The 25,807-nt window shown below is 42.3% G+C and overlaps 1 protein-coding gene across 1 annotated transcript; it reads left to right on the top strand.

The window, feature by feature from the left end:
- The first annotated feature begins 735 nt into the window (after positions 1-735).
- LOC119659312 (glycine, alanine and asparagine-rich protein-like) lies at positions 736-1,851 on the top strand. The gene is made up of 2 exons (XM_038067330.1): positions 736-881; positions 940-1,851. The coding sequence occupies exons 1-2, from the start codon at positions 842-844 to the stop codon at positions 1,716-1,718; spliced, it is 819 nt and encodes a 272-aa protein (XP_037923258.1). The 5' UTR covers positions 736-841; the 3' UTR covers positions 1,719-1,851.
- The last annotated feature ends 23,956 nt before the right edge of the window (positions 1,852-25,807 follow it).

Here is a 25,807-nt window from a genome sequence, read left to right as displayed (position 1 = left end):
AATTTAATACCATAGTATTTGCATGAGTATAGTTAGTTTAAAAGAGGTCACGGAAAACATCAAGGGTCTAAGTGGATACTCAGGACTTACTTTAGACAGTTGAATTAAAATACGCTTTGGTTGACGATTGACGCACTGCTAGGATAAATTAGCTGTTTAAGAAATGAATACTATTATCACATCTTACTAGATATAGCCTTAAGAAGTAGAGGTGTTTTCCCAATGATTACATATTATATTATTTATAATTGTATTTTGATGTAATAATCAATTCTAGCTAATTATGATTGGACTTCCACGTTCCGAAATTTACACAACTTACTTTCAATTTGCAGTGATGAAAATGATTCCAATAATTATGTAACGTAAATTGCTTACTTAAAGAGTATTCTTAACATTCCACTAATATTGCTTTACAAAAAAAGAGACAAATTGAAGTGATGTCATTAACTCGAGCATTCCTGTACAGATGCACCTTTATTATTCCTTTCTATAAACACTCCAATCACCTCACCTTAACGTTTCTAATTCAGTTGACATCAAATCGAGCATCAACTGTGAGCATTTGTAATTGAAACACACCTTTCTCCCAATTCGATAATTAAGACAAATACTTGAAGAGCTTTCAATATTAAAACAAAACATTTGATACGAGTTTATGTTTAATTGGATCTTATTCAAGTTTTTTTTTTTGCAGGTGAGAACGGCATGTCTTCAACTCCTAGAATATTTTTCGGTGAATAATTTAGTATATAAACTCGGATGGGTGTCAGGGTAGAGCATCATTCACCAGCTTCAGCTCAGCAGACACTAGTCTTCCTTCTTTCTTTACTTCGTAACAATGAAATTCACAAGCCTTAGCATTGTTGTTCTCTTCTTCGGTAAGTTCTTTTGTGTTCTTAGATGAAATTTGATAAATATTGAAATTATCTTCATTAGGTGTAGCTCACAGTGGTTACATTGGCGGTGGAGGCGGCAGCGGTGGTTTCGGTGGTGGCCACGGTGGATTTGGTGGTAGTGGTCACCTAGGTGGAGGCAGTGGATCATACGGTGGAGGCAGTGGATCATACGGTGGTAACGGTAATGGCTACGCCAGCGGTCTTGGACTACACACAATTGCTCAAGGCTCCGCCAACGATGCCCACTCAGCCGTAGCCAATCAACATGCCGCTGCTCAACAAGCTTCATTCATCGCTAAAACCACCCTCGCTCAACAAGCATCTCAAGCCGCTGCTACCGCCAAAGCTGCCTTAGCTGGTAAACAAGTCCAACTCCAGAATTTGGAACAACAACGTAACGAAGCTCAACGTGAATTGGAATCTGAAATCGAACAACTTCAACGTGCCAAACAATCCGCTTCTGCCGTCGCTAATGCTGCTCAACAAGCAGCCAAACATGTATCAGTTCTGAGTAACGCCTTGGATAATGCCAGGAGTAGCGCTCAACAGGCTGAAAATGCAGCTGGACAGGCTAGTGCTGAATTGTCCTCACAGAATGCTATGGTTGCGAAGGCTAAGTCAAAGATTCAAGATATTGAACGCAGGTTGGCTGCCAGTAGGGCTGAGTATGCCGCTACCAAGGAAGCTGTTCATAAGGCTCAACATGCTGCTGAGAAGGCTCATCAGAATGCTGCTGCTGCAGGACAAAAGTCAATTATCCAGCTACAAGAACATGGATCTGATGGTAATGGAGGTATTGAGGAGGCTTTCTGGGGATAAATTTAAGTAGTTCACTGTTAATGTTATACCGAGTTGAGACGCAATTTGATTTCATTGTTATTTTTATGGTTATTTCACTAAATAAATAGTTGTTTCAGCATTAAAATATAAAAAAATTGGTTGTTTCTATTGATATTGTACCTTTCAATCTAACACTTAAAGAAAAAACTTTCCTGAAAGTCATATAAACAATCTTCTGACAGAATCGAGTTTCTGGCTTAAGTCTTTCGTTTTCGTGGGAAATTTTACTTGGCCGTTCGTCGTTTGAATGAAATTTGCTGCAGAATTTATCCAATCTATTCGGTTCTTAATAGATTTAGATTAAAATTGAGTTTTTAAAAGATATTCATGTCTTGAAATCTGCAGCAATTTTATTCACTTCGTTAACTGAGAGTTGTACATGCAGATTTGTAAATGCTTTCTAAAGGTAATGAGGATGGTGACCACAGTATTCACTCCGATTACTTAGCAGCTAGTGATTTACACGCTCCCTATACATGCCCAGGTTTCGGCAGGGGACAGCATCACCAAGTCAAAACAATAAGTTGCTCTTCAGGCTTCATTCTTATGCTTCGTATTAATTCGCAATATAAAGCATCTTTTTGCAATGAAATGATTCATCCAATTTTCCACAAAACCTCATTAATTGCATTATTGAATTGTTAAAGAAAATATACTGTTCGCTGTTGTAAGCTTCAAGTGCATTCATTTATGTTCCTTTCATTCAACACAATCCACCAAAAATTACTAAAGATTTATGCACTTGAGCACAAACCACGGCTCCGATGACCTCAATGCAAACAATAGCGATGCGTGTGAGAAAAAACATGCACGCCTTACCCAGAGCTGGCCGTTATATGAAAATTTTCCTTTTCTGTGCATTTTGGGGCTGTCACTAAACTTGCATACAAATTGCCATACAATCTTTCGGCATCAGGTACAGAGCAGACAAGAGCATCATCATTGCCAACAACAATAGCAAAAGACGACGAAAACGACGACATGTTGGACCTCCAAAAATTGAAATCTGTAGTTACTCAGGTTAACCCGAGTAATGCGCAGATTCTGGTAGAACCTCTGAATATAATTGAAGTTCTTATATTCCCTTCTGAATGGCGGTTAAAGTTTGTATAGGTTGCTTAGTGAAGTTGTTTGAGGGTAAGACTAGGAGCAACATGTCAACCAAATTTATGTGGAAGTAAACGCGCAAACGTTTCAATACTTGGTCTTATGGAGAGGTTTTGAACCAAAAGGGTTAATTTGAAATTAAAATCAGAAAAGCCTACCATCATAGCAGGACAGTCAGAAAAAGAGGATTTATAAATGTTTTTTTATTTGTTTTAGACAATCCCCCAAAATATAAACAAACCGAGATTACGGCCTGGCTCACACAGCTTCGCCTTTCATCAATTTGAACCCCAACATCTCAGGCATGGAAAAAATCTCATAAAAATTCGAATCATTTTTATTGTGATCTGAAATCGATCTTGTACGCAACTACCGTTTCACATTCTACGAAAATGTGTAATATTATCATCGGATTTTGCAGCTTTTTTTCGCGAAAATCTCGATCTCAATCTGAATATGGACATGAGAAAGCATCACTCTTGGGAATTAATCTGATATTCACGAATGGCAGTTGAATCGGCCACCACCGCGATCTGTTGTGACAGATACTAAATTGATATTGTCCGGTAGCGGATTGAATTTAACAATGAATTGTAGGGAAATAAGTAAGTAGGCCCAGTCAGGAGATTGAATACGATGACCAGAAAGGATTTGAGATGAGCCAACTGATTCTGCATGAGTGATTCATGGGCATTTCTGAGGCTATGTTGCGATATTTAAAGTAAGTAATCAACGCCCACATGTTGCAATTCCGTTGAATTAAGAGTATATCAGGGAATCATTTGAAATGACCTTTAACAGAAATTTAAAAGACGGCGGTTTCTTTTTTGAGCTTCTAGTCTTTTTTTTATGGAGGGACTTCACTCTTGGGAAAGGGATTTAATATTTATCTGATTGCCCAGCATATAATTCTAAAGATTCTTTATGTGCTCCAAATAAATCCTCAGAGTTATTACCATTTATACACTATATGCATATATACACTAGAAATTTGATCGCTGTTAGTTTTCTTGGGGCCGTGCAGGTTTTGAATGACGAACGATACATCAGCTAGGACGATCCTGGACGCAGAAGATACTGGTTGTATTCTGAAAATTGTGTTAAATGAGGTATGTAGTGCCTCTCTCTAAACTGGAGCTGAATAGAGTAAGATGAAATTCAGGACTCAAACCACAAACAATCTCCATGTGCACGCCAGGGATACCAGTCAGCTCAGCTGTGAATGAGTACCTAAGTCAAATCAGGGCAATAATAATGGACGTGCACAACGCTGAGCACATTGCCTTTTACAGGGTACTGTAAATCTCTAGTGTACCATTACGGTCTTGAATGAAGTACTCTAACACATTTCAAGGCTCTGATCCAATTGGATTGCCGTGCCAACCAAAACCTGCAGGCAGTGTTCGTAGATATCCCAAGGTTCCCTAGGTGATAGTTTAGCCTGCAGTGACCAGTGAGAATTCCCACTATGATGCGAAGGTTCTTCTCTGTGAAGTTTAAGCAATCCTCTGTGCCCCCGTTCTTCAAGGCCTCATTGCTAGCCTTGTGTTACAACTATGCTCTCCCAGTTTGTCATGTCACTCCAACGTGTTTCAAACTTCTTATCAAAATGAAACCTGGTTGCCACGTTATCCCTTGGTATAAATAATTCGCGGTGCAACTTAGCAGGCAGCTTCCCGCCATCCTCAAGATTGCCCTCCTTTCCTTTATATGTGCAGATGGAGAGGGGCTAATTCCAGGAAGACCTTCAGGGATGCCGTTGGGCATGTCCTCATTGCTCCACTGATACACACAGAAGTTTGTGTAAATCCGTGGCTTCTGTGCTGAGTTCAGTTCTTTCTGTCCTGATTACCGGTCTATAAGTAATCATCGGCCCTCCCATTGCAGTGTATATCTAAAGTAGTATCTTCGGGTTGCAACCCCATTTTTTCCTGCTATGGACCTTGTAAGTTATCATAGCCCACGAAGCTTTCCGACAAATGTTTCTGACATGCGTCTTCCAGAGTAATTTTTGGTCTAGCATAATTCCCAAATATTTTACCTCTGTTTCTCGTTTCACCTCTGTGTCATGTAACCTTAGAGCTTTAAGGAGATCAGGCTTACGTTTACTATTGATGGTACCATGATGGCTTTGGATGGATTGATATATAGTCCCGCTTTCCTGCACCAGGCATTAGTACCCTTAATTCAGTTTGGATTCTATCACATAGAGTATCCTCATATTTGCCCCTACAAATTAAACAATGTCGTTTGCGTAATCCTGGACCGGTACTCTAGTATTTGTTAACCTGTCCAGAAGTTCGTCCACTGCCATACTCCACATAAGCGGTAATAGTACCCCGCCCTGTAGACAACCTTGAGTAGTATTCATCATAATAGAATTTATACTTGTCGGTATTTTATCAGTCTACTGTCTAGCGTTTTACCCATGCAAAAAGCCAGGGTGTTTCCTACTCCCTTGCGGATCAGGACATCTTGTGTATCTGTGCTATTTCCTTTGTTTCTATGGCATCTCGTAGTATATCCGTCAGCTGATACAGAGCAGTTTCGATTGACCGTCCTGCTCGGTAAACGTATTGACCCTGATGTGGGGGATTATGCTTTAGAATGTTAGTTCTAATATAGTTGCCTATAGAATTCTCCGTCGTTACGAACTATGTTAAGCAAATTGGTCTGAATGATTTAGGGTGAAAAATATACTTTTTACTCGTTTTCGGAATAAAGACCTCTTTTGCCCGCCTCCATGCCCTTGGTATATATCCCAGGACTATGTTGGCACTCGTCATCCTCAGAAGAGACTCTAAGATGAGTTGTAGGCTTCTTTGGATTAATGCTGGTGGAGGGGGGGGGGCGGTGACCTGGGTGATTTTAGTGGTCCTTTGCTAGTTTCCAGTTCTCCTTTCTTCCCCTTTTACTGTGTTGGGGTGTCAGCCAGAATGTTGTCGCCTGCCTCCGCGGGAAATTACCCCGGGAAATGAGTTCTGAGAAGCGGGTGCAATCTGTCTTCCTCATTCTCGGTAAATGTCCCACCCTTCCTTCTTAAACAGACAGAATATATCGCCCCGCATTTGGATAGATCTTTGTAAAGCTTTTTTACTTCTGTGATCTGTTCGATCCTTTCACAAAATTCCCTGAAGTTGTTCCGTTTTGCTCCCCTGATCGGGATTTTATACGCAGTCAGTGTCATTTTTATACCTCGGCCAGTCCCTGGTTTGTTATTCTACTAGGGTACATCCCGTAATGACTAATAATCTTAGCCGGACAGCGTCAATGACGACGATGTTGAAGTTTTCCACCACTGTTTCTAGTTCCACGCTCGGTTCTGATGTCACCGTCCCCTTGAAGGTGAGCCATGTTGTTGCTCAAGTGCGTTGCATAAGAATTCCAATCCGTTCTCCTGGGATTCCTTATTATTCTTTTTATTTCGAAATTTCCCTCAATGTCGAATCTGATTATTCTGTGATCAGACATAAGGGTCTCACCCGACACCCTCCAATTCCTGACCGTTATTGTCATTGTCATTGTCAGTATTTCCTAGAGTTATGTCTACTGTCTCTTGTCTAGTGTTGATCATGAATGTTTGAGGTTTCCCTATGTTACAAATTTCTAACTTATTGCTAAGAATAAATTCAAGAACGTACTCACCTCTTCGATTGGTGTTGCTGCTTTCCCAGACTTCGTGATGGGCGTTGGCATCGCAGTCGAGGAGAAGTGGTAACGCACTCCTATCACAATACTTCACCAGTTTTACGACTAGCTCCCGATGGAGGAAAGACTCGGAACTCGGAAAAACATATATATTTTAAACTACGTTTAAGAATTATGCAAGCTCTTGGTTTTTCACAAGAGGAGTCCCAAATTACCTGCATGCTTCCTCGATGCAGAGCGCGAACCTGCCTCAGTACACCCAGGGCTCCTGAGCCAGCACTATTCTAATGTTGTCTCCAGTATAGCCCTCTTCCTTCGACATGGCGTTTTCCTGCGCATCGTTTACACTCTGAGCCCTAGAAGTCATAGCTCTAGGTCGCCCAGTTTCTGCTCTTCACTGGGAAGTAGATTTACTTCCCTGGTTGATCCAGTCCTTTCCGCCTCAATGGCTTTCGAGACTTCCTCACCCGGAGCTTTTCACCCGGTGTCTCCTCCGAGGTGTCTTTCCTCGGCTTTTTCCTGTGCACGTGCTCAGGTATGTTGCCAAATCGATAGAATTTCGACGCTGGATTCCCTGCAGGGATCGGTCATTTACCCCGATCGTGAGGAGTCTACCCTTTCCATACGTTTTGCTTCTGAAGACTTTCCATAGTAGTATGGAGATTCTCATTCTGAGCGACTAGAAGGTCCATGCGATCTTCCGTCTCTATTGTTGCGGCTTTTGGAAGAAAAACTGTCAGTATGTGTGCTCCTGGTATATCATTCCTAGCACATGTTGATAGTTCTGCTCCTTCCCAGCCTGGCAATTTAGGAACTATGGTCCTAAGACATTCTGCAGTGTCTTTCGTCGCTGATTCAACCAGTATATGACCTGGTCGAAAGCGAATCCCCATGAACACAACTTTCGAAGTCGATCCCTTGCACATCTGCCTGACGACAAGGTCTTCGGTGGTTTCCTGCTCCACACGCATGAGTATTTGCTCGGGAAACATTTTTGGCAGTACGGCCAGTCGAATGCCCTTGACCGCACTAGCATATGGTGGCTTTCTGATTGCAGCCTTCACTCCTGACCTGTCCGGATTTTCTCCCCTCTTGGGTTCAGGTTTGGATTTCTTGAGAGCATTCCCTTCATGCGGGATTATCGCTGCTACTACCCGCTTTCTTGGCTCCGATAAAGACAGCTTAGTTCTATCCTGAGCCTTCTTAAGGGCCACTTCTGGTTTCAGGCCTTCCTTCAGGTAGCGCAGGGCTGATATATTTATCTCAGACGTGTTTTTACTGCTTCCTGCCTTTTGAGCAGTGGTCTTTGTTGGTTGTTGTCCTCGCAGTATACCAATGTTGACCTCAGATCCACTGCTTGACGTCCCAACTTGGGTGTAATCTGACTCTCAGCATTTCGGAGATGTGCCTCTGCCTGGTTGACCAGTTTGTGTGCGGTACAGGGTTCCGCTTTATTGGCTTTATTTTTTTTTATGTTAATACGGGTATTCATTTGATTCCCACGAGTATGGGGCTTAGGAGGTCCGTCGTGTCATAGTCGCCCGTAAGATGGTAAGGTCTAACTTACTCACTGAGGCGACGAGGTTTCAGTGAGGCTCTGTTAGAATAAAGTCAGTTACTCCCGACTGTAAACCGTCCAATGGAATTGTTCGTCTGACACCCTGGCTTGAGGGAGCTGTTTTCGACTACCCAGTCTAGATCCGTAGTAGTTTGTTAACAGTAGGGTCACCTCGTGCAAGGTGTGGCTATCACCACTGACTAACGGTCTTAGTACAGGCTTCTATTTACTTTCGGTTACGGTCGTGTTTCCATTTTTTCGACCCTTACCTTATGTACCGCTTTTAGGTCCATTTTGGTCTTCATTTCTTTTTTTAACCCTTTCAACTCCTTCCTATACATAGTAGCTTTTGACCTTGAATAACTCCATTTTTTTTACATTTGAAATATCCTTAGGCTCAACCCCACACTGCACCTCCCTTCTTCATAGAAGGAGAATCGGTTTCATACCGGAGAGAATGGCCAGAAATTGGATAACTATTTGTTGCTAAAAAGGCTTAGTACCTTTTTCGTAGACAAAATGGCACTGCCCAGAAAAAGTGCTGAAATATTTTTCGATGCATGCGAAACTTAGAGGATTTTAGAGAAGTGCCTTTTTGTAACTCAAGAGTAAGAGCTACTTACATTGTAAATATTATGCCGAAAAAATAAATATCTCCCGCCTTGGAGTACTACCATTTAACGGCTTGCCGAGATAACATTTATCAAATAAAGCTATTTGTACCTTTATAAAAATTCAAATATTCTAATCTTTCTCCAGTTTTCTGCGGAAACCTGTTTATATTCTTCAGCTTCAGGTATAGTTTACGTCTTTTCCCGTACGCATGCATCAAAATTCAAAAGATAAATTCAATTTGGTGTATTTTATGCATAAGATACGTGGACAATTTTAAAACCTACAGACAATCTATTCCCTCTTCGTTTGCAGATAGGCGATCAAAAACCAGATCTTGGGTAGTAGCTTTTCTAGCTGCAAGTATATACAGCTCCATCTCCCACTAGGAAAAGGGAAATCTCATGTATTCACTGATATTAGTACTTTTCGGAGAGTATCTAAATGACGAATAAAATTTGAAACGTTCGTAAAGGCTCTGTGGTAGATACTCGTAGTAGATTGAGTTACTAACGGACTTCTTTCGTGTTGGTAGAAGTTGAACCGATACAGATACCAATCCATTAGTGATGCCCACTTTCCTGATAGTCTAGTACCCTCGACAGACTCTCTGCAATTCTTAAGCGCCTTCGTGCTAGTATACGCACATATCTAGTTAGAAATATCTTTGGTAGCGATGTTTGAATTACGCGTAATTGCGGCTCGGCTACCGTATAGACGGTCATATGGATCGCGCATGAAAAACGGTATGGTCGTGTACAAACATGGTAAGGTCGTAAACTTGAGGACGTTTGTTGGTCCGGTGGAAGTATGCTGTGCGTCGACTAACAGCGTGCCTTATCAAAATTCAACTCACATGAGAGCCTCTAAGTAAAAGCAGACCGTGAGAATTCTTCCAGGTTTCCTTGTGATAATAAGGCACACAATGCTTCTTCCTATTCATATAGTGCAGTGTTGTGAAAACTTTTATTGACACACTTCCATCGGAAGACATTAGCCCCCTCCGGAGTCTAGAAAAATAAGACACCGGCTTTTGAACACGATTCGAAAGTGACCTCGTGTTAAAACGCAACTGAGAGGGCCTCGCATTCTAAATAGATACTTGGGCTGGGTTCATATGCATCGTATACAGAGACGTTGGAGGGTTTTGAGTCCCCATTTCGGGCAACGATCGGACTTGCAACAGGATCACACTTTCAGAAGAATGTCAGGAGTTCCAGTTGAGAAGGCCTGCACGAAATTCCAGCGAAACCAATCAACATATAGTACCCACGTATGACGTACTCCTGCAGGTTTTTCTCCTTCCCGTATTCCTCTTCATCGAAGAAATAATTCGCAATCGAAAGAGCCAAAGAAAAATCAAATAATTGTAATAAAGGAGAGTAGTAAGAGCAGAAATGATTTGATATGGGCTAAGACCTGGGACAAGATCAACACGATTGTATATGTGGGCATACGAGAGTTACGATCGAGCCTGTCTTGTAGTACAGATATAGGTAGGCGCAGTTAGCGATAATATGCCAATGCACGATACCGCTCTTGCATTTTATCGCAAGAATTATTATGATGATGTTGGCGACCAGTGTCCGAAAAAGGTACATAATATCACACTTGTTGGGGGTTTTTTTTTTGGTCCAACAAAAGAAATTTTTCGTATTTTCCCTGTGAACGATCTGGTTTTCCGCCCATTTTGGACATGCTCGAAAATTTCTGGAGATGAGACAAAACTAAAAATTCATAGCAGGTCCAGTTCGGAAGAAATTCTTCTTAAGGTTTTTCCCTTGATGGACCAGAAATGATAAAAAAAATTGGAGCGGATTTTAATGCTTCGCGGTCGGCGAAGCTGTTGCCGGTACATTATGAGACGGGCGACATGATTAATGAGCCTACTCAGTGTTTATGAGGACGAATTCAATTTCATGTAACGGCTGAAATTATGTACTTTAGATTTCAGATAAATTTCGGGTGCAATGTTGCCAGCTAAGTAAAATCCTTTGGAGTGAAGCGGAGGGAGACACAGTAAATGAATTTTGAAGGAAAAGAAAAGCTGTTTGACCCAGAATATGTCTAAAATGAAATGTGCAGATCAGCCGACATCCAAGGCAAGGTTAACATGAGGACAGAGCTATACTTTGTATTAAAGGGTCATAGGCCGTATCAAACCGTCTACGCAGTGTGAGAATTTTCCATTTATATCGCTGATTTAATAGTTTGAAAGGGGATACTTATCATGAGGATTATTAAGAGAAGTTGACAGCTGCTTGGCGCTCGATATTCGTCTGCTAAAGGTAAGTAGACTATAACAACCACTTTTTATTTTCTTTAGACACATCCTCGAGAACTCCTCCTCCTATAAGCCCCCTATAAACTGGGCAGAGTCCTCCTCTTCCTCATGTGGCACTGTGCTTTTGCACTCTGGAAAACCAGGTGGTAGCAGGCGCGAATACAGTGTCGGGTTGCCTCTGACGGCTACCGCCAGGCGGTTTCTGACAGACTTCTAATTGCAAGATTTCGATCCAGGTTAAGGAGCATCACAATAGTACAATGCTATGCACCAAAGGAAGCTTCCGATGTAGTGGAGAAGGATGCTTTCTATGAGCAACTAAACGCCGTTCAGGGAAAATTTTCTATAGGTGGAATGCCAAGGTGGGACCTAACAACACCTCGCTCGGGCATCTGATGGGGAAGCACGGTCTTGGTTACCATAACGGTAATGGTGGGAGGTTGGTGGATTTCTGCAACTACCACCGTCTCGTCATCGGTCGCACATTGCTCGGGCACAGAGCCTTCCATAAGTTCAGTTGGGTTTCAACTGACTGATGCCATACGAACAAACAGATAAACCACTTTGCGATCTGCAGTAGATTTAGAAGTTATTTTCTGGAAGTGCGTAACAAGAGAGGTCAGGTGACATCGGCCTCGAAAGGGATCACTATCTGATGGTCGCTTACATTTGCTTGCGTGTTGCATCCGTTACTTCTAGCAGGGTTAGGAAGCTGCGACCCCCAAAATTCAACATCCACCGCTTGTACGACCCAGTTGTGGCTCGACAGTGGGAGAGCCATCTTGCTGATCGAGCAGCAGATCTACTGAGTAATGCGCCTGAAAATATCAATGAGCATTGCGTCGTCATCAAAAATGCTTTTTTTTCTGGTGCCCTGTTGTCGGCCACGTCAAGGACGTCATAAGATCTGGCTGGCAGCAGAATCCTGGTAGCGGATGAGGTAAACGGAAGGGGTTGAAGGTTGTTTTGACGGTGCCAGTAATGGCGCATGTGACGCGCGCGAACTCCGGTACCGAGCGATATTCCGAAAAGTTCAGCGTAGTGTATATTGTGACAAGCGAGAATTTGTTGTTACGCTGGTGAGAGAAGCAGAAGATACTGCAGATCGTAATGATTTCAGAACTGCACACTTCATCACAAAAAGGGCTTGCATGTGGTCACAAATCTCGATGGTCTTGGGAAGAACGTCAACGTTCGAATTCTCATCCACAATGGTGAACAACTCAAAACTGGTTGAAGGAAAACATCGCACGGCTCTTAACCGTATTATATTTCTCCAATAGTGGGGGCTAGCCACCATAACATGCGGATACCGACTGTTCCTCCAAGCAGAAGAGGAATCATTTTAGTCACCAATGCATTCAAACATAGTAAAGCCAATGGCCTTCACGGTCTCCTCGCAGAGTCTTTTATCGGTACACCTGCAGTTCTGCAGATCTGCTGCTTCCACTAGTACGGAAAGCTTGGGAATTGAAGACCTTTCCCAGAGAGTGGAAGAAGAGCATGACCGTTAAGACTCTAAAAAGGGCATACGTTTCGAGTGTGGTATCTGCAAGACACCACCTCGCAAAGACAATAGTTAAAATAATCCCGGAGCGCATCAAAGAAAATCTCGAAAGCTTGGTCGACAGAGCAGGATGGTTTCCGTTCCGGATCCTTTTGCATTGACCATAACAACACACTACGGGTCAGTTTGGCACAATGCGCGGAATATAGCTCTTCTCTGTACCGGCTTCTTAGCGATTTCGAGAAAGCTTCTGATAGGGTTCACAAGGAGTACATCTGCAGTGCTCTACATCCCGGACATCCCGGAAAAACTAATAATTATTACCAGAGCGACATATACTGACATGATGTTGCATGCTTCACCGAGGTAAAATCTCGGACGAATTTGAGGTGGAAAGCCGTGTCCGCCAAGGTTGCATCCTGTCATCGATACTATTTTTTTTTTGCTATCGGTGACGTTCTTTATGCTGCCTTGTCCGGAGGACCTGGAGGAATTCAATGGACGATAATTTCTTTCCTCCTCCTTCGACTGCGCTGATGACATTTGTTTGCTCTCCCACCGGGTCATGGATCTTGGCTACATGGCCCTGGATTTGGAAGGATAGGTAAGTAGGGTTGGACTGAAGATAAATACCAACAAAACCAAGGTTCTTAGTCTGGCGGGTCATCGCACTCCCCCTATCTACATTAATGGGCAGAGCATCGAAAGCGTCGGTCAATTTGTATATCTTGGCAGCATGGTTTCTGCCGACGGCGGTACAGAACTAGATGTTACCCGACGCATTAGTAGTGCTAGATCTGTTTTCACTACCCTGTCAAAAATCAGGAAATGCACTTATCTCAACTCTAAGATCAAGTTGAGACTGATCTGTGTTAGTGTTTTTTCTGTTTTGCTATATGGAAGTAGCACACGGAAATTGAACTCCAATCTCCCAATATGGCGGACGACTCTGCTCCGAAAATCGAAATATTAGTAAGTGCCTTTGCGAAATATACGCACTTATGTCAATAGAGCCGCAATGTTAGAGGAAGCCACCTTGACTTCCCCAGCATATGTGGTGGGCGTTGATGTCACATCCCGCTATGACCCCCATGCCTTTACTTTAAAACAGTTCTGACGAATGTTCCACTGGCAGCTTCGTCTGTGTTATCGGGAAAGCAAGCAAACCACCATTGACTCTCCTTATCCGCCTATTGTTTTTTTTATGAAATAGTTTGGCCGTCGCCGTGTCGCATCACATTGTTAACCACCGTTAACCAAATTAACCTGGAGGTCTTCAGCATGTCGAAAGTTCATCAAGGGTCAAATCTAGAGGTATATAAATATCTTGCAGGTACTGAAAAGTGCAGTCGCCGATTGACAATGCTGCAATTTATTTGAGAAGTATGGCATCTCATCTATGTTTCGGATGAAGATGCCGTGGGTTGCCCATCCCCATCAATCGTTTTAAGAGCCGATATTTTTAACTTGACGGTCTCAAGCTCTTAGAGGACCCAGCAGTCCGTTTGTTGGCGAACCATCTTAATATCCGGTTCAGGAACGCGGATAGTAAGAAAAGTATGCGGTCTATCGGGTCTCTCTCCTGCTTTGCTTCCTAACAGTAACAGGTTGAGTTTATTGTGCCAAGTTTTACTAAAGCCTCGGGGATATAGGTTGCGGGGTTTGGGTGCCTGGACAAATTGCTGAAATTTAGAGGAATCTTTGGAAAAACTTTAAATGCCTGTATCTCTGTTAATATTTAGAATTTCGAAAAAAGGAGCAAAATTCGTAATCACTGGTGCTGGGGAGGGTTTGAGCTCCCAATTGGGATATAGATTGTGGGGTCTAGGTGCCAGGAATTTTGCTGAAATTTGGAAGAATCTTGGGGAAAACTTGAAACGCCTGTATCTCCATTAATATTGAGAATTTCGTAAAAAGGAGCAAAATTCATGACCACTGGTGTTGGGAGAGGGTTCCCAACAATGTCCCAATTGGGACATAGGTTGTGGGATCTGGGTCCCCAGAAAATTGCTGAAATTGGGAGAAATCTTCGGAAAAACTTTAAACGCTCTCCGATAATATTGAAAATTTCGAGAAAGTGAAGTGAAATTCGTGATCGCTGGTGTTGGGGAAGGGTCTGAGCTTCTGGTACATAGGTTGTAGGGTCTAGGGCCAATGGCTGCGTTGTCGACTCAGCTATCTTTACTGCTTTTTGTGCCGAAGACTTGGCATTGTCCGAGGACCGCTGCCGCTTTGAAATGCCATTAACGGCAGGCGCTCCGGATGCTTCTTTCATCTCAATTTTAATTCAGCCTGTAGTCTGTAATTTCCTGGTGGTCATTTGCCCGAAAGCCGAGTTCAGCGGTGCTGACAGACGTTCCACTTATATCTCTCCAGATCATCTCCAGTATAACCCACCTCCTAGGGACCCTGCCATCCCCTGAAATAGGAAAGCTAGCGGGAATTCAATTATTCCTCAGGAGTGAGTATTCACCCGTTCACCGATCATTGATTGATGATTATGTTGACCCTGAATACCGCTGGCTGTACTGTATGTTACTTCCTTTTACAATAGAGTCGCCATCCTCTGATATAGGGTATTACCGTCCACCGTTTTTAACTTGTGGTAAATAGGCAATTTTTCTAAAGGATCCTGTCGAAGGATGTGAGTAGTTACTAAGATACAAAAAGGCTTATTCTGAAGGTATTTGTATCTGATTTATGTCCCTAGCGTAATTGTATGCGAGGTATATTTTCAAAATTGCTTCCTTTGCGGCAACACATTCTGAAATTGCAAAAGAATTGTGTGCCCATCCCGTTCACCATTAGGTGGAGCATACGAAAGTATCCCATCATATAACCATTTTGCAAGATGCAAAGATTCAACTTCAAAACGTTCACATGTTTTTCATATGTAGACGTCGCCAATTCAAGTCGTTCATGGACCCTAAGTTGAGTGATAAGTGAGTTTTTGTCGCGCAATGTTGCACTTGCACACTCTTAAAAGATGGCATGCACCCCGGCCTGGCTGCATCATCTCAACAAGAAAGCGTTTTCAGGAGAAATGAAAAATCACAAGGTTCAGAGTGAAACAAAGTCAGAGTAAGGAACTCGCGATGTAATGCAAGTCAAGTGGATAAAAATGCGATAATGGGTCTGTTAAGTTTATCTTGTGCGTCACGTGTAATTTGTCATATAACCACTTGACGGAATTTCATTAATTAACAAATTTACATTTGGTGTACTTATGATCGATTGTGGGCTGATGGATGGATGCTGCGAATGGAGGTTTGTTCGTTATTCGGGAGAGGTTTAATGGGAACGTTGTGGTGCCACTTGGACGAAGTAGGTTAATTAGACATGCTACTGGTGTGATGCTCTTTAAGATGAATTATCAACATTATGAGTGATGCAATAAATTTGAGTTTGAGTCCTCGATATTGAGAAATTGGAACACCGTGTAAGTGATGTCCAGAAAATCTTAACAGAATTCTAGATTATATTTGTTCATGGCCCCGAGACTTCGAATAAATTCTTCATTGTCATCTTTCCCTTAACAGGATAAGTAACCTCAGATAATTCTCGCATGACCAAATCAGATGACAGGAAGATAATATAAAGAAATATATAAAAATTAAGTTTCAAGGTTCTCCTCTGTACATACCGTGGAATTTTCCGAGGTTATCAATGGAGTCAGGAGGAGTTAACTGAGCCTCCAACCGGGCGAAATGAAACTTAAACAGAGGTGTTTTCTTATGTACTTACTATTCTTTAAGTTGGAACTGTGAGAGAAATATAAAAGTGCCATCGGTAAGCAGGTGTGCTGACTCCACTGTGCTTGTTCTGCCCGCTCGCCTTTGGGTCTCTTCTCGCTTCGATTTGGAACTACCTGTTACCAAAATCTATCTATCGCCCTGAAAAGAAGAAGAAAAAACCAAAGTTGTATAATGTGGGGTCAAGATAGGAAAGAAGGTAAATGTTTTTCTTATATCAACTCTGTCATTCTGGCCTTTCCTTCATAATGTTCCAGTGAGACAAAATTTGCTCTGGACCTTGAAGAGTGTGCTCATTTTGATGGGGAGGTGCTTTCTCTATGCTGCTCTTTTTTTCAGTTAAATTTGTTGCCGAGATTACTTGAATTGAAAAAAATGCAATGGGATTAACCTCCGCGTTGTATTTCAGCTCTCCGTTGGCAGTTATGACATCAGCCAATGATACTGGTTCCGCTTTTCCGCAATCAAAATCCAGACGCATTGCGGTTTTGAAGTGGTGATGTAGTCATTTCTCCAAAACTAATTGATATAGTCCCTTCCTTACAAAGAGTGTAATGATTTTCAACACAGATCAAAGAGAGGGACATTTTACATGATAATACACCTCAAGAAAAACTGCGTGATGAAAAGGAGAGTGGCACAGTTAATGCAAACAGCGGTTCTCTGAAATTTTAGTGCGGACGTTTCAAAATAGGAGTAGAAAGATAACGATGCAAGACCTCAACTGACTTGACAATCATGAAGCATGACACCGATCTCAACACCTGTTAAAGAAGTAAAGATTCCCGGGCTCTACTATTTTCTGAACAGTTTATTGACAACAGCCCAAGTCCAACTCCACGTCAAGTTTCCTAAAAAATGATCGAATGTTAGGGGGATTGGCCTGTTTAACTTACTCCAAAGATTTTTGTAACCTTCCTATTTCGTACCTCAGTCTGGTTTCTTTCTCTCGAACCCAATTGAAGGATATTCTAGCTCGCAAGTACATAGCGATATAATCGTTTCACTGTGTTATCTCTTCATATATAGTAACGAAAAAATGCGCTCGCTATTTGTCCTCATTTCTGCGTCGCTTTTTCTGTAGCCATAACTTTGAGAACATTATCCAAAAATTACACCGCCCAGAATGCATAAAGCTTCTTCACGGACTATCGCTTTTACGGTCTTTATTTGCTGCTAGTGCTGACCAGCACCCATTTCTACTTTACTAGTCATCTGCATTTTGACCTTCGAATCTACCAGTTAGTCAATTGTTGCAGCTCCTTAATTGCGGAATCTTATAGTCTGATGGATCTGAAGTGCTAGTCAGAATGTGAAAGTCCTTTCCTTTTGGTGGCGTCATTAATTACCTTCCTCCCTTCTGGTTCCCACTTAATCCCACTAAGATTTTTCACTCTGATGCATTTCCATGACCTCCCATGAAAATGAAAACACCGTAAAGGTGCAATAGTGAAAGGAAGAGAAAATTCCCTCAGAAGAAGTTTAGAGCTCTATAGAAAGAGCAGAGATCGAGGAGAGTGTGTAGACCTTAATTCTACCAAATCGATAATTTCGTGATAAACCAATCCACGCAGGTCTTCCCTGAGCAACAGCTGAAGCTTCTAAACAGTGGACTGGATTTTGTTGTTTAATGTTGAGCAAAAATTCCACTTATAATCAGCAACATAGTGGCGGAAATTAGTGATTACTCCCCGACATTACCAATCACTCCAGAATAAGAAGAACGTATCAGGACAGCACCTGCGGGCTCCCTCAAGAAAAATGCCATTAGCAAGGCCAGAGACACCAATAAAGAGAACAATATAATCAAGGAGCTCATAGAGAAGCCCATTTCCTACATCAAAGCGGATACAGGAAATGCAGTACTCATATTGAACAAAGAGAACTGCGAAAACTGGATGAAGGACAAGCTAGAGAATGGACCGTATAGCAGACACAGGGCCAATCCTTCTTCGTAACCCGTAAAAGAGCCAAACATAGTAATTAAGGAATGCCAACTCATTTTACGAACCAACACACCAAGTTTCAAACCCAATACTTCCTAGGATCAAAGGACTCCTCGAGATCCATAGAAAAGCTTGGTGTGCTCAGCAGGATTTAGACTCCGCGTGTTATTATAGAAAATTATCTCTCATTTTTTTTAAAACAGCCTTAGCCAATGTCAATGATGCTCTAATTGGTGGTTCCACACCCGCCATAGGAGAAATTGAGCCTTCTTTTGCTAGAGATTTCATTTCGCTTTACACTACAGTGACCAGCTAGAGTATTTCGACCGTATTGAATCTTTAAATAGAATTCAAACGGTTTCTACATTCCTGAAAGATTTTCAAGAAGATCAACCGATCGTCAATCACCCAGGCTCCCTTAGGATCGCCTATACTCCAGCTTGAAAAACTTTAGGATATTGTCCGAAAGGGAAGCCCCCTTCTCGCTTTTTTGCAAGAGGTGGACTCCGGCTCCAGAACCCTGTTCGGTTTTTGAACCATCGATTTAGAAGACTTCAGTATATGCTGCCACGCATTCCTCTGGAATTCCCAGTTTTCTTTGCGCTTCACGATCACTTCATATCTTCTACCAAACAGATGTATGGGGACCCAACAATCAAAAGGTATTGTAAGAACTGGATTGTGTGCTGCCAATAACTCTTCCAGTCCTCTGTGCCCCCCATGTCCTCCTTAGATTAATGCGAATTAGCCTTTGTCCCTCATGTCTCTCATTGCAGTGCTTTCAATAAACATATCCAAGGACTCCAATTTGAGTAATGTATTTAAAGCCGCGCCGGATGCTCATAGCACCAGTAATACCTAGAGACACAATTTTACAATGAAAATTTTTTTCTCACCTTAACCTACCACATTACTTGATCCATAGGCAAATATCAGCCCAATAATGGGAAGATATACCACATTACTACATGAAGCCTGAGTCCCCAAGGCCAAGGTCCGACTGCACATCCCATAAGCTGTGAGAGCTCGTTTCATCTCTAGTTCTACATGTTTTCTCCAAAGAAGCTTTTTATGCGGAATAATTTGCGGATATTTCATTTCTTCGGAGAGATGAAGTGTTGTAGCCCTCATCTCTGGGAGGCAAAGTCCATTGGGTCATCCACTGACCCCGAAGTGGTGACCCCAAGTTCAAAGCATTTAAGCAATGACAACGACGACTGATTTAAAGTGCGCAGATTGCCGGACTCCAGTTCCCAAAACCTCGAAATTTGGTTTGAAAGCTTTATGAGATATAATATAGCAAACCCACATCAGCAATATTTATAAATCATAGCAATGCTGCCGCCGCAGTATGTCACCAGAGCCCACGAGTCGGTGACAGATAGCTCATACAATCGGTGAAGCGGTTGTATGCCAGTTAGAAGGAGAAAATGAGACAGCTCATGGAGAACACTTGGATAACGAGGAACCCTCCCAGTTACACCGCCGCCTGCAGTCTTTCTGTGGTATCGCAGCTCCAGAGCTGCTGATGCGAAGTCTTGTGGGTAAGCCGCCATCTGCTCTTTTACCGATCATGGCTACTACAAACTGCAGCAGAATTAGCTGACAAGATCTACGCTGCACTTCCAGCAAGTATTGCGGAAGCAGCGTCAGATATAATTACATCCTCCCGTTCAGCAGTGGAAACCAGTTTAACCCAACTACTCGTAGTTCAGCAGTTATCAAGCCAAAGTGCAGAGCTGCATGCAGTTAAACCAGAGTCCTACCTCAAGAATTCTTCTGGACGTAAACGTCGACGCTCCGCGTTTATAGCGCAGGTCCAAAAGTTTTCGTGCTGGCATCAATGAAGATTTAATGCCACAGCGAACGTTTCTAAACCCATACTTGCAGACGATTTGTTACCACATTACAGACTCCTTCCAGCTCTTGTTTAATCTTGAAGACAGCCGTCAAGATTAAACAATTCAACTTACTTCCTAAGGAGAGATGGCAGAATGTAGAATTCCAACCGTCGGAATAGTTTTTGGGAAAACCCCTCTCCCTTGCCCAGACGAAACTGGAAAAATCGCGAACTTAACATCATCACAACGCCAGGAGCATCAACGTGAACAAAAACTTCAATACCAAGATTCAATTAGGATTGCGGATCCATTAAATAGTTTGTAGGCTGCAAGCGTTCCATGGTGAAAGTGTATTTTCAATAATATACCTGGTAAGAGCATTTAACCAGATCCCGATAAATGTCATCACAACACTGTTCAGCCTTTACGAGTTTTCATTTATGACAGTCGTCCGCAAATGTTCAGGCTTTGAGAGGTCTCACCTTCTGCTATGCCTGCATGCCATGTACCATGTAGTTACTCTATTTTCACTTATGAACTCTGTTTCAACATTGAAACAATATGGAATAGTGGTGAATCCACGAAGTCAGTTTCTTAGACAGAAGACTGCACCATCTTTACCATCATCGCGTCAATTTCATAATTTAGAATATACTGGACAATTTACTACTGACCTGGTTTCGACAACGTAGTGACGGATGCATTACCGTGTTTTGAGGAATTACAATTATTATTGATTACGCAAAGTATGCAGCATTACACTTCGCGAGCAGAGCTCAAAATGCTGCAACAGGGACTAAAGGAATTCCAGGTTCTGGGGACCAGTGGTACGCCATTGTGTGATGTGTCTACTAGTACCATCTGTTCTTACATCAGCAGCTTACACAACCCATCCCACGCAGGAACAAACGCCACTGTTAAACTAGTAACGCAGGGTATGTTTGGTCATCTGTTAAAACCGATTGCAGGAGTTGGACGTGCAAAAGCAAAAGCAAAACTCGTTTTGCAACTGCACCAGTTGGGTCGTTCGCGCCATCATCATCTAGATTCGAACAGTTTATTTGGATCTTACCCTTACACCTTATTGTGAGAGGCAGCGCTACTGGTGGACCATGGTAGATCGTTTCTCACGCTGGCTCTTCCTACTTCGAACAAACTACCTCGTCTGGTAATTCCCAAAATACCTTCTTGTCACCACATTTTTAAAGTAGAGATACCCCTTATATTTTGGGGATTTGTCACTTGTTTTACAATTGTCGCAATTATGACTTTTTACTCGCGTTGTTCATTATTCACCTGGGTCACGCATGCCATCAGATTTGACACATCATTGTGAGAAGTATTGATTCTATACCACATGTTCAATCTACAGGTAGTTCATGGGTTGACTTCAAGACGGATAAAAAGCGAAAAGCCAGTTGCACTTTGGAGAAACTTTTTCATCGTTGAGGAGTCCTCTTTGCTGAGGAAGATTTGGGCGACTGGGACTTCCTTTCTTCAATGCCTAAATAATTGCATCGCATAAATTTCTGCCATATCGATTTGTGAAGATATCCTTATTATCCTATTGACGGCTCACATGTTCTTCGATAGGCTGTGAATACCTGGTAAGAATCTGATCCAATCTTTTCTAAACTACCTTTGCTTATATGAACTGGAGATTTTTATGAAATCAATTAAAAGTCGAGCATCTTTAAAGAAAATGCAAGCTAGATGGAAAGAACCTATTTTGTAAAAATAGTTTGGAATCGAAGACATACTACGGAACTTATTCAATCAAAAAAAAAGGTCTTACTTCTTCCCACCAAGTAATTCTACCTCCAACAAATAAGATTGTTTCAGGTATTTCAAATTTCATCATCCAGCATCCACGGGCTAAAAACTGACTTGTTGGAATACCATTTACTTTGGAAATTCATACTGAAGCCCATACACTTTCCAGAAGGTTACATAAAACTTGCCCCCAGGCGCTGCCAAACACATTCCACGTATCTGAACATCAACTTTTCCTTCGCAAGCCTACATATGCCCACGCTTTCACCCGGCCAATGGTCAGTTCAATTCCATCCTTCGCGAATAAATCATTTCGCTGCGATTGTCACACGAAATACCATTAAGAGATCGAATAGTTGTTCTCAATAAAATTCTACACCTTTTCTTCTGATTCAGACATGAATTCATAAATTGTTGCGGCATTCCTGTAATCGCATATCCAAGTGCCAATTAATTTTCGTCCCAAAGATTCAAAGGTGAAACTGATTCACGGCGCCCGGCCAGAGATTCGCCAATGTGGATGCTGCGCCTGTACCAGAGCTGGGTATGGATCGCTCGCACTTTACCTCATAGCGAGGCGTTTTGTCTTATCATTTAGCAGCATTTGGACGACATATTTTGCGATAAGTTGGATGAACATTGTCTTGGAAGACAAGACATGTGTTATGAAACTTATTGCGATCTCTTTGCGTCAGAGCGGTTTATGAGGACCGGGAATGTTGGGGATATTGTACTTTGGCTCTACGGGGTTCCCAGTTTCACTGAGAATTGGTTCGACTTTGGTATTCTTGGGAGTCGACAAATATCTATAATTTAAGGAAACACAGCGCCAGATATTCGATAAACTTAGTCCAAGGAGTAAATAGCCCTCTCAGCCCTACATCCTGAATAAGCTTCTTCTCATCAGGCTACATCAAGGCTATTATGTGTCGTTATTGTCCTCCCCTATTCTTGGTAACCCCATCCTCATTTGCATGAGTATTCAGCAATAATTTGATTTCTATGTTCATTTTATATTAAAGTAATCTCAATCAGGTCCGTAGAGGCGTCATGAGCTAATCACAAGTGGAGCAAGAACGAGATGCCAATCCGACTACAGGACAAGTGCGGGCTTAGTCCAGGGTCCGAAGTCACCGCTGGCCTACTGTCTTTCGTTGGATAGTACCTACCTGTACAGGTAACAAATAAAATTGTCGCCACATTATTCATGTTGTCAGCGTTGGGTCTTATGCTGTGCGGACATTCAATTAGCACAAACTGACAAGGACAAGTGCCTGATAAGACCCATATGGGACAACTTTTTGGACTCAATTGAATATGGAGTGGCGCTTTTCATCCATTGATTTGCCAACTCACCTCTTACTATTTATTACGTATGGATTTAATGTGTAAAAGATTTCGCGGAATTCATTATCATGTGGGGACAATCTGGGCATTGTTGTTGGCTGATTAGCTTCGATGGTAGGCAGGTGAACTGGTGCCAATGAGTTGTGGCGCTAACAATGTCTATTCTATGGAAATGTTTCAATAGTACCTCGAACTGATTTAAAATTTTCAAATGATTCTTATTGAATTTTCTAATTGACAATGAGAATGATTGATGTGTTGAGAGTTGCAGGCTGCATATAAGAACAGCCAGCCAGACAAAGAATACTTAAATGGAGCTTCGCAAAATGGGGTAGTGATCATAATCAGTAAACTATTCCCTTTTTTCATAAATCCTTCATAAGCTACCTCTGATAACTATCTGAGTATAAATTGACAAACTACGCTCCCGAGCCTCCACGCAGACTCCATCATGCCCTGTCATATAATTCTTCCCTTATCATACCACACGCACCATTCATAATACTGCTATTTGTCATCGACGCAGTCATACCAGTAGCATCGGAGAAATCATCACCAATCCAAGTAAATACTATAAATAATTTATTTATTGAATTGTAAGATGCCCCTTTAACCTCGGTGTCATCCATTAGAGAAAGAGAGTCTGAGCCTGTCGTCTTCACATTAATATGGGCATGAATTGCATGCCCCATGCTTGGGTTTTCGCTTGACAAGTTGGCGTCGCTTTGCATTCTGCTGGAGTCTCTTGGAGGACGCTCCCAGTGATGATAAATTTGCAATTCAGCAACAGCGCAAATTTATTACTTGGTTCTGGAAGACCAAACGATTTGATAAATTAATCAAAATCCATCAAATTACAATTGGCATGGAGCGCGGTGGCTGGTTAGTGAAGCTACCAAGAACCCGGTGGAAGTAGGGAGTCTGGTGTAGAATAATTGGTGCGTGTCTCAGTGCCTCCTACCTAGAATATGTTAAATCTTTTCATTTTGATCTGATTTAAATCGTTTTGATTTTCCTTTATTTTGCTTATCTGAAAGGTTCAGCCTTTTCCACAAACCATTAAATAAAACTCAGGAAACTCCGTAATTATGTGAAATGATCCGGCTCATCTTGATATCTTAAAAAGTTTGCTGTTGTTGAATAAAGTATAGTATATTTAACTAATGCGGTACAAATGTGTCTACAAGCAACTCGGAGGACGCGCATCAGATATGGAATCTATAATATTTGTGAACTAAAAGTAACGTTGGAATAAGGGCTGGTGAGAAGGTGAGCTTCATACCCTTAGTCAGGCGTGGCCGTCAAATACACACTATGAGTACTAGTCCAAGCTAGTCCCTGTTAACACCAACGGGTGTGTAAGCCACTAGAAGCAAGAAACCAACTGCTAGTGTCCATTCTGAAAACAATGTAGTCTAAATAGGTGTAGTCAGTACTAGTAATTTCTTTTTCTTTTTTGAGTGGGGTAGGTGAATGCATTTATGCACATAGTGTTGGACTCCCGCAACGGTGCGCCATCGGGCTACCGACTAAACACCACCCGGTCATTAAAAAACGAGTCTGGAACCGTCTGACGTAGTTCTACAGGCCAGCCCTCCCGTTCTTCTGGTGTCCCTACGCCTTCAAGTCACAGAATTCCTTTCATCAACGGGAGGGCGAGAGAAGGAAGGAATTGATAGTTAAAGGAACCCCTTGCTATTCAGCCCCTCCTTCAACAAGAAGTATCCGAATATAATGCATAACATGACTTTATCTGCCAGCGCTCTTCAACATCTCTCTATCAACGTTGCCTGGAGAGGGCTCCCCTGTGTCTGCCTAAAGTTGGTGACGAAACCCGTTTCACCTTCAAGAAGAGAAAGTGTGTGTTTGGCATCGTCCCGCCACTCCATTGCAGAAAGCACAATCAGGAAACCGTACCTTCTCAATCTTATTCAGGTGAGGCTGAAAACTTCCATGCCAACTTGCAAGTTGGGTAAGGAAATAGTCAATCATGCTTGCAATTTAGCCACGGATATAATTTGCCGATGAGCGTCGCAGCCCATCTACCTCTTGACTCTTTCTGTCAAGAGAGTTGCTACTCGGCAGGTGTGCGTTGTGGTTCTTCACGAGCAACCACCTCTCTGAAATCTACGCCCTTGCGGCTGTAGACTATTTTACGTTCCCTGGCAATAAGAGAAACGGGGATCGCTACTGTAATCGCAATTACGGCCGGTTCTGAGGCAGTGCAATAAGAAGACGCCAATCGGTAAACTCATTGTCTCTGCACTTGCGCAAGACATGTATGATACAACCCCTTGCCAAAGTCACCAATCCATACCTTCGCGCCTTAGGGCAGAGCAGTCTGTGTTGCTGTAATGCCCATATAAGATCTCCCCAACATTCGCCACTAGTCGACACAAAGCCTAGCCTCCAGCAGTAGCTTTGTCCGCACGGCGCAGCACGTCCGGCAACTAGTGCCGCGATGCGGTCTTAGCAGACTATGGCAAGAAGCACTCCAGAAGTCTGACTCCAGGATTGATACTTATGCTACTCCCGAAATGATTTGCATCCTCTTCTAACCCTCTAGCATCTAAGAGAGTAGGAAGAGGATTCTCAGATAACCCCTCAATATCTGAAAGAAATGATGGAATGGGTTTTCTTATGTATTTAACACACCCGTCCATCTTACGAAATTGAAGGCACTTCTAACATTA

This window comes from Hermetia illucens, chromosome 6, assembly GCF_905115235.1.
Source record: "Hermetia illucens chromosome 6, iHerIll2.2.curated.20191125, whole genome shotgun sequence".
NCBI lineage: Eukaryota > Metazoa > Arthropoda > Insecta > Diptera > Stratiomyidae > Hermetia > Hermetia illucens.
The sequence above is the reverse complement of the archived record's forward strand: the minus strand, read 5'-3'. Positions and strand labels throughout refer to the sequence as shown.

Excerpts from the sequence above, each read along its gene's own strand:
- LOC119659312 (XM_038067330.1), top strand. The coding sequence starts at position 842 with ATGAAATTCACAAGCCTTAGCATTGTTGTTCTCTTCTTCG. Across the intron at positions 882-939 it reads CATTGTTGTTCTCTTCTTCG|GTGTAGCTCACAGTGGTTAC; the intron begins GTAAGTTCTTTT and ends TATCTTCATTAG.